Source organism: Orycteropus afer, unplaced genomic scaffold (genome assembly GCF_000298275.1).
Source record: "Orycteropus afer afer isolate SDZICR_OR568_19922 unplaced genomic scaffold, OryAfe1.0 scaffold00317, whole genome shotgun sequence".
In the NCBI taxonomy this organism is placed as follows: domain Eukaryota; kingdom Metazoa; phylum Chordata; class Mammalia; order Tubulidentata; family Orycteropodidae; genus Orycteropus; species Orycteropus afer.
In genome coordinates, this window is record NW_006921904.1 from 2,153,687 (window position 1) to 2,163,604 (window position 9,918).

At 40.9% G+C, this 9,918-nt stretch overlaps 1 protein-coding gene across 1 annotated transcript in view; it reads right to left on the reverse strand.

Annotated features, from left to right (window-relative positions):
- Positions 1–9,918, reverse strand: part of RETREG1 (reticulophagy regulator 1) — a 245,761-nt gene that overhangs the window by 9,095 nt on the left and 226,748 nt on the right. Inside the window, exons 4-5 of the mRNA XM_007951902.2 lie at positions 6,924–7,050; positions 2,889–2,973 (exon numbers count right to left, since the gene is read on the reverse strand). Coding sequence (XP_007950093.1) covers positions 2,889–2,973; positions 6,924–7,050 — 212 coding nt within the window. The remainder of the gene's footprint in view (positions 1–2,888; positions 2,974–6,923; positions 7,051–9,918) is intronic.

Genomic DNA, 9,918 nt, shown 5'->3' on the forward strand with positions numbered 1-9,918 from the left:
CCTCTTCTCCCTAAACTTCTAAAACAATGTACATCAACAGGCTGATATTCCATATGCATTCTACCTGGGAAAATGGATCTGAGCTTAGATCGTTTGCCAACCACTGTGGTCTGCATTACAGACACAAAAAGAAATGGAGACCACCACATTACTTGTCTCCCCTAGAGTTTATTCCTTTGTTGTTGTAGAAGATGTACACTGGTACCTTTCAAAATAGGAGCTACAAACTCAACTTTCCACAGAAGCCAGGGAGGTGTATGTAAAATAACAAAGCAAGCTGGGAGAAGGAAAATAGGGACACAGGACGCTTGGAATAAGGAGTCTGCATGCCCGTTTAAAGGCAGCAGCACCAGATCCTCCTATTTTTCAAGAGAAGCAGGAAGTCCATGTATTTTTAACAGCTTCTTTAGATATAATTGGTATATAAGAAACGGCAATTATTAAAGTGTGAAATTTGATATGTTTTATATATGATAATAACATAAAATAAATTATGTATTTTTTTATATTATGTGTAATAAAGACAAAGCTGGTCTTTGTCAAAGGTTCCTGAGAGGCAACCTCTAGACCCTTGGAATTTCTTTCTTATTCATTGTTGGGCCCTCAGACCACACCTGTTTATGCTAATGAAATGACTCAGGGTTGGGGCTGGCCACGTGGGAGAGACCAGGCTGTGATGAGAGGTTTGGCGCTTGGAGCCATGTGGTATGCTCAACCTCCAGAGAGTGGAGAGAGGCTAGAAACTGAGTTCAATCATGAGGCCAATGAAGCCACCATGCCTATGTTTGAAGTCTCAATAAAAATGCTAAATATTGAGGCTCAGGTGAGCTTATCTGATTGGCAATGTTCCACATGGTCACACTGGGGGCCCGTCCAGAGCTCACTTTATGAGTGTCTCCCTTAGGCTCATTCTGATTTGCATCCTTTTGGACAATAAAACTGTAATCATTAAGTAACACTGTAATTGTAACACTTCAAGTGAGTGCTAAGACTTGTTCTAATGAATTATCAAACCTGAGGGAGTACTGGGGACCATGAAATTTTAGTCAGAACTGGGTGTTGCCTGGGGGCTCCCAAGCTTGTATAGCTAGTGTCTAAAATCAAGGGCAGACTTGGCAGTCTGGAGGACTGTGTCCCTAACCTGTGAAATCTGGTCTAACTGTGGCTAGTTGGTGTCAGAAGTCATTTGCAGCATATTATCAAGAAACTTTCCTCACAATCAAAATAAAACATCTTCTTGTTGTGCCATTAAGTGGATTCTGATTCACAGCCACCCTACAGGACACAGTAGAACTGCCCCTAGGGTTTCCTAGACAATAATCTTTACAGGAGTAGATCACAAAGACTTGTTTCCTGTGGAGGTACTGGTGGGTTTGAAATGCCAAACTTTCAGTTGGCAGCTGTGGTAGTTAAGGCTGTGTGTCAACTTGGCTGGGCTTGGTTGAGTGGCTAGGCAGCCGGATGTAGTTATGCCCCATGATGAGACTGGTAATCACCTCCATGGTGGAATCTTCTGGAGCAGCTGAATAGCTGCCTTAGGGATGTGCTCTGCTTCCAGTATATGAGATGACACTGTAAGAAAGGTCTTGAGCTTTTGACACATCTGGATCCTACATTTGGCCAAGTCTTCATCTCTGTGGACTGCCACGTTGTCTGCCAATCTTAGGACTGTTTCTGGACTTGAATTAGTGCCTGCCATGTTGCTTGATAGTCTTTGGACTGTGCCATTTTACTTGTCGACCTTGGGTTTGTAAGCCTCAGCAGGCAGCAACTGACTGAGTGAAGAGATGCCTCCATTTCCAGTGGGCTAGGAGCATGAGACAGAGCTGAAGTCCAAGGTTGAGTGGCCTTCATCTAATTCCTAGAGCCGGCACCCTGAACTTGGACTTCTAGCCTCGCAAACTATGAGGGAGTAAATCCCTGTTTATTAAAGCCACCCATTTATGGTATTTTCTGGTAAAGCAGCACTAGAGAACCAAAACATCAGTCAAGTGCTTTACCCATCATGCCACAGGGCTCCCATGTGAACCTATCTGCCAGGTCCAAAACTACTCATTATTTTTAAATCCTTTCCTTCTGCCCCTCTCTGCCTCCTACCACCTTTATCCACTGATTTTGTCACTAAATGTTTGACTTTTCCTAGAATTATACATAAATGGAATCCTATGGTATGTGCATACTCTCTCTTTAAAATCTGGCTGCTTCTACTCAGCCTCAGTATTTTGAGAATCACCAATATCTCTGCATGTATCAATTTTGTACTACTGGGTAACTATCCACTGCGTGACGACACCACAGTTTGTGTATCCACTCACCTGTTGATGGACATATGGATTGTGTTTAGTTTTGTGCTACTACCAATAAAGCTGCTATGAACAGTCATGTACAAGTCTTTGTGTAGACATATGCGTTCAGCTCCCTTGGGTAAATACCTTGCTTTGGAATGACTAGGCTTTTAAGATACCACCAAACTCTTATCCAAAGAAGTTGTGCCATCCTATCTGCCCACCAACAGTACATGACAATTACAGTTGCTCAGTACTTATTCCTGTGGGAGTATGATGGCACCTTACAGTACTTTTATTTTATTTTATTTTTATTAGCCAGGGAACATGCAAAAGGGCTAAGGTGTTGGTATGTTTGTGGGACGTGGGAAGCATACTTTATTTATAGTTTATTGATATAATTTAAAATAAGGATAATTAGTTACTTAGTGTCCTGCCTCTCATAGTTATTCTTTCCGGTTTAAGATATAAACATCTACTCAGGAAAAAGGAAAATGGTTGTACAGCAGGAGAGTTAAGAAGAGTCTATTTGTTTTATAATTAGACTCACCCCGCCTCTTTGCATGCATCACAAGAATCAGGTAACTGTTCAAGTATACTTACACAGTAGATAGCTGAGTATAACCCCAGGAATATAACTTCCCAAGACCGTAAAAAATGTACAAACACTGCAGACCAGCAGGCAAAACTAGAAATAAGAGAGAGAACATGATATTATTCACAACATCCAAACACTTTAGAGCACAGGACACACACACAATTAATGTTTATCTGTATGTGAGCCCGTAATGCATCAGACAGTGTTTCACTGCTATTCAAAAGGTTCCTTCTGTTGTATATGGTCGCTAAGGAGCTCTGGTAGCATAGTGCCTGTGGTATTTGGCTGCTAACCAGAAAGCTGGTGGTTCAAACCCACCAGCCACTCCTTGGAAGAAAGGTCAGGCAATCTACTTCCGTAGTGTTACTGTCTCAGAAACCCAAGGAGGGGTCGCTATGGGTCGGGTCTGACTCGATGGCACATAACAACAACAACAACATATGTGATCCAGTAATATATCAGACAGTGTTTCACTGCTATTCAAAATGTTCCTTCTATAGTATAGGGTCCCTATGAGTCAGAGCTGACTTGATGACACCTAACAACAACATATGTGTTCCAGGAGCCCTGCTGGTTCAGTGGTTAAGGCACTCAGCTACCAACCAAAAGGTTGGTATTTCAAACTCACCAGGTGCTCTGCGTGAGAAAGAGGTAACAATCTGACATATTTACAGCCATTGAAACCCTATGGGGGCAGTTCTACTCTGTCCTACATGGTCCCTATGAGTTGGAATCCACTTGACGGTGGTGGGCTTTTGTTTTGTTTTTGGTGCTATGTGATCTATCAGGTTAAGGCAACTGTCTTTCAAACACTTAGGTCTGAGGCTAATGATTGCTTTGCTCAACCTGCCTTAGTCCCCTTTGCCAATGAATAATAAGGATTTTGAGGGCTCAGGGTCTAATTTTGGTCACAGTTCTCCATTAATCATGGCTGTGGCTATTATTACCACCTGTGCCAGGTACAAGAGAATGGAAGAGGAATTATGCCCCCAGAAACTGCCATTTACTAAGTATCACTTAACTGGTGATCACAGCTGGGTAACCCAATCTTTAACTTCAAACGATTTTATGGTTATCAAAATTCACAAAAACAGGAAAATATGTCACAGAAATTAGAGGTATTTGCACAAATCTAATGATGGTTTCCAGAGCTGTTAAACTGCAGGGATCAATGTACTAGCTATCATTGTCCTTCCGAGACATGTCCACCGCTGAAGGGATGCCACTTACAGGTCACATAGAATCCAACTGCCAATTGGCATGAAACACTCACAGTGAGCCATTATTTTCCTCCTCTTCTGTTAATTATGACCCAGAAAATAAATAAAGTCCTTGATTCTTTTAAAAAATCTAAAAACAATTTTTGGAAAATTTCCTCAATTCCCATTAGGAACAACAAGATAGAAAAAATTTCCCCATAGAGTCTTCATCTGATTTCCATACTCCAGTCTTCAGCTCTCTTGCTTTTTTTGCTTACTTCTAAATGATGTTATTAAACTGATAAGCAATTAAGGGAAATTCATTAATGCAATTTCAGAAAGACACCAGGGATGTATTTACAACAACAATTAAAAAGAATGAATAGGTGCTGAGGCTGACTGCATACTACCAAAAACCTCAGGGGGTTGGGTTTCTTGGTTTGGGGGTTTAGGGTCATGGTTTCATGCGACATCCTAGATGACTGGCTTAGTAGCATGTTTAGTGATTCTCTTCTATCTCATAGTTTGATATATGGTGCCTGGGGTCTTAAATGCTTGTAAGTGACCATCCAAGGCACAACAACTTGTCTCTATTTCCCTGGAACAATAGAAGGAAAGTTAGGGATAGGTGAAGGATATGGAACGTGTGACTAGTTGCCTCCATGGAGAACTGCTTCCTTGGCCATGAGACCAGAAGAAATGCATAGTGCCTGGCTATCAGAACATTTGATCAAAGATTCTACAGAAGAATCCTGCTCAAAAGGGAGAAAATGTAGAGCAGAATTCAAATTCTTATGGGATCCAGATTTTCTAGCACTATGAAGGTGAGATAGAACCCTGAAACTATTTCCTTGAGATAATCTTTAAACCTTAAAACCAAGAATATCCCCTAAACAATAGTTTAACTGAATGGGTAACAGATGTCTGCTCTGAGCATTACGCTTTTATTTCCCCAAGAACGTTGGATCAAATTGACAAGAGCAACTGAGAACTTTAGGCAGGAACCTTAGGGGGCAGTGAGTTTATATTAATGGGGGGGGGGGCAACTCAGAGAAGGAGGGTGAGTATGGTTGCACAGCTCAAAGAATGCCTGAATTGTAGACCATGTAGAAACAATCAAATTGTATATTTTGCTGTGTATATTCTCAACAACAAAAAATAAAATGATACACACACACACAATCGAGAAAAGAATGCGTATCTCTGAGCAATCACTAGAACTGTGACTTTCCATTCCTTGGCATGGGGTCAATAAGAAAACTAACTAGTCAAAAGCAGAACAGATGAACTCCTGGAACAAAACTAAGAGCTGTTTCTGAAACAGAAGGAACCTTTGAAAGAATTTTGAATTCTAGAAGCAAAAGGCACAAAGAAAGGCCATAAAAATCTAAAGAACAACTGGGTCTTCGAAAGCATTATTATGTCCAGAATCCATTTTTTCAAACAGATTTCATATTATCCACTAGATGTGTGTGCACCTAATCACCATAAGCTATTCACTCTGGATAGTGCTTTGCATTGAATAGTGTCTCCTAAAATACGTGTTGAAATCCTAACTCCTGTACCTGTAAATATGTCCCTGTTCAGAAATGGATTTTGTTGTTACCTTAATGAGGTCATACAAGAGCAGGGTGGGATCTAAACCTAATCACTTCTGAGTTGTACAAAGAGCAGTACAGACACAGAAATACACACAAGGAGGAGACAGATACTTATGGCAGATGCATCTACAAACCACTCCCAAGAGTTACTGGCTACTGACAGCAGAAGTAGACAAAGAAGGACCGCCCCCTAAAATCATGCTCTGAATCCAAACCTCTAGCCTCCTGAACTGTGAGAAAATAAATTTCAGTTCTTTAAAGCCATCCCCTTTTAGTATTTCTGTTATGGCAGCCCTAGATAACTACAACAAATACAATAATGCAAATCAGTGCAGAAGTTTAAAATAAAATCTCCCGTTCTCAAATACGAATATTTTTAAAATTATCTTTAGTGATGAAAGAAAAAAGTCCATCCCAAGTGTAACACTACCACTTTAACATGTATATTTCTATTATTTAAAACTAGTGAAGCTGAGAGATGCCTGTACATTGCACAACATGACGGACTTTAGATGCTACGCTCCCTGGCTTTTCATTCCAACCCTTGGTGGACGTTCATGAAACTTGAATGCTACACTGTGCGAGGAAAGGTCTGTGACTGGCCCTGCCTGTCACCCATGCTATCAACACTGTCAATGAGGGCAGAAGCTGCTCATACATACAAAATAACATGAGCGCACGTGCTTCTCCATGTGACTGCTTTCAAAACACTCTTCCCCTCATGGGTTTTCATTTCAGTTGGGAAAAAAAATCCTCGTCATTTATGTAATGGCTGCAAATGCTTTAGTCAGACCTTTTTTTTCTAACAAAATCACATGTGAGTTACTCAGTTTTCAGACTGAAAGGGAGACTCGGTTATCTCTGAAGGAACCCTCAGAAGACTATGTGGCTTTACCTCCCTTTTGGCTTCAGAAGCAGCGAAATATTATGATTTTTTTCAGTAAGGGATTTCTCCTTGGTCTGCCTGATAAGACTAATTACCACTCATTTTACTTAGTGAGCCAGATAAATGTGTGTAAAATATAAAACTGGTCCAATTTTATATCATGAGGTAGGGGATTTTCCAGTGTTAACACTAATATTTCTGAACTTTGCTGTTAGCAGTTCTTATGGCACATGATCTCCGTCTATCCTACTTGGAATTAAAGCACCCTTATAAGTTGATCAAACATGTCAGTTCATTTCTTTCCCGTTGACTGGACATCCTAAAGCATACACAGAAATTTTGCATGAAACTTGCCTTGCCAGGGCTCTGCTGTTTGAAAACAGACATTTCCTGGAGAAATATGCTGACGTTCGTCCAAGATTCTGCAATACAGTGGCTGAGTCGAGCTCTTTCATCTGGTTTGGAATTGATAACTTCCCAGCTAAAGAAAGAAAATGAGAGAAAAGGAAAAGAGACAATTTTAACTGAACTTTGGATTATTCTACCAACATTCATTGTTTTACCAAGTATTTATTGAGCACCAGTGGTTAGCCACACCCTCTGGGAAAAGTCCTGTGGACTCAGGCAGAAAGAAGCTTCAGGAAACTCACATCATTTGAGGTGCTAACTACACAATTAATTATCCAGTTACAACCAGTGAAAAGCTTTGTGGAAAAAGGAAGCACAGGGTGCGTGCTTTGGGACAACTTCTGTGAAGAAGTCACTTTTAAGGTAAAATATGAAGTGAGTGTTGACTGTAAGGATTCATAGAGGTCCGGCCACAAAGATCAAGATACAACATATGAGAAGGCCCTGGAGTGGGAAGGAACTGAAAGAACCAACCCACTGGGCTCCAGAAAAGTGAACCAGGAGCAGAATAACACTTCACAAAGGAGAGGAGGTAGAAAAGGCCAGGACTTACAGAGCCCTTGGAGACAGGGAAGTCACGGTACTTTTTAAAAGGGAGATTAGCGTTGAATACATACTACCACTACTGCTACAGGGATGGTGCTGTCCTGATACCACGTCCAAAGTGAGGAAAAGTCTCACCATCCTTGCTTCTAAGGAGCATTCTGATCTTGTGTATGTATCTCCCTTACACATGGACTCTACTTGGAGGAGGCAGCTCTTCCCCAGTGGTATTCTGAGCGTCTTCCAACCTGAGGGGCTCAGCCTCCAGCAGTCTCTCAGACAACGTTCAGTAGCTCTTCACATAGCTTTCATTTGCTAGTGTTTCCAGAAGTAGCCCTGTCCTTCCTCCTAGTCTGTCTTAGTCTGGAAGCTCTGCTGAAACCTGTCCACCACAGGTGGCCCTGCAGGGATTTGAAATACCAGTGGCATAGCTTCCAGGAACACAGCTACACAAAAATCACCCCAGTAATACAAACTGACAGACGACTGGCACATACGACTATTGCCTCTACTTACGATAACAGTATTCCACCAAGTGATTTACTTTCAGTATATCCTGCTTTTGTTCAAATCTGATCAAATAGTTACCAAACTGTTAACCCAACAGGATTTCTGGGACATGTTTTCCCAACCATCAGTTGGTGTAAGTTCAGGCTTATTTTAAAATTATTTTTAATTTTCTAAGCAAAATAGAAACAAGCTAATCTTATAAGAGGAGCTCTGGTAGCATAGTGCCTAAGCACTTGACTGCTAACCAGAAGGCTGGTGGTTCAAACCCACCAGCCACTCCTCGGAAGGAAGGTTGGGCAATCTACTTCTGTAGTGATACTGCCTCGGCAACCCAAGGAGGAGTCGCTATGAGTCGGGGCCAACTCGACGGCACATAACAACAACAACAACAATCTTATAAGGGAAAAACAAGTCACATGAATTCTAAAACCAATCAAATTCTTGGACTTCCTAGGTCTTTATTCTCCTTGAAAGTCATGAAGAACGTCCCCTCAGTGAGTTACACACCTGAGAACAATATTTCTTCCTCCAATAGTTGTTTTCTGTTTCATATAAAACTCACAGATGTATACAGTGTTTTCCTCTTCTGTGGGCTGCCCTTGACTACGCATACCCACTGAAAAGAACAGTAGCTAAGAGGCTGGGGAAATGCACACTCATTCTGTTCATCCAAAAAGAAGAACTCACTGATCATGGCTGTTGTTCACCGGGTCACTATGAGTCAGAACTATCTCCATGGAAGTTAACATGTGCCAGGCACTAGTCTGTGGACCTAAGCTACAACTGGAACAAAACAAGACCCCCCAAACCCCCATCCACTGGAGCTTGTCTAACAGTGGATATAAATGCTTTGGTAGAGTTCAAAGTCAAATTATTCCAGTTTTACCGTCCCGAGGCCACAGTGGCCACGTTAAAGGAGAAATTGTCTGGAGAAAGCACAGGGAAGGGGAAGGCAAGGGGAAAGAGGGAGAAATAAGGGTATGTTTACACTTCAATCAAATTCAGAGCAGAGTTGGCAGAAAGCGAATATGTTAACCTTTGTAACTATACAATCTCTGTTGCAGCCACAGACAATTCATAAGCAAATGGTTGTTGCTGTGTTCCAATAAAATTTTATTTACAGACATTGAAACATGGATTACATGGATTTCAAATAATTTGTTCATGGCACAAAATAGCTTTCAATGTTTTTTCAATGATGGGGGGCTAGAAACAGTGGGTCATATTTGGTACAAGTACAATGTGCCAGCCCCAATTTAGAACACTAATAATAACACAAGCATTTTTATACTCTAATCAGGGGTTGTTGAGGTTGCTATGTTGTTAGATGCTATTGACTCAGTTTCGACTCATAGCAACCTTATGTCCAACTGAAGGAAACGCTGCCTGGTGCTGTGCCATCCTCACAATCATTGCTACATTTGAGCCCACTGTTGCAGCCATGGCATAATGGGGGAGAATGTACAAAAAGAATAATATACAAGAATGAAGAAACAGGATAGACACAGACAAATGTTAGTTGTAATTTTTAAAATTATTTTCCAATTACTTATTTATTATTCCATAAACATCAATTGACCACTTGCTACATGTCAACCTGTATAAAACCTGAGAATATGATCTACACAAATAGGTTTTGGAAAGAGTAATAAAAGCATGAGATAAAAATGTAGAGAATGTGTTAAGTAAAATTTAATGGAAATGCATCAATCCCACCCATTGCTCCGCAGAAGGAAGATGGGGCAATCTACCTCCATAGATTTACAGCCTGGGAAACTCAATGGGGGTCACTATGAGTTGGAAATGACTCGATGGCAGTGAGTTTGTTTTGTTAGTTTTTTATATGATTTCAAGGAAAAAAAAATCTGCATGCAAGGCAAAGAAGAGA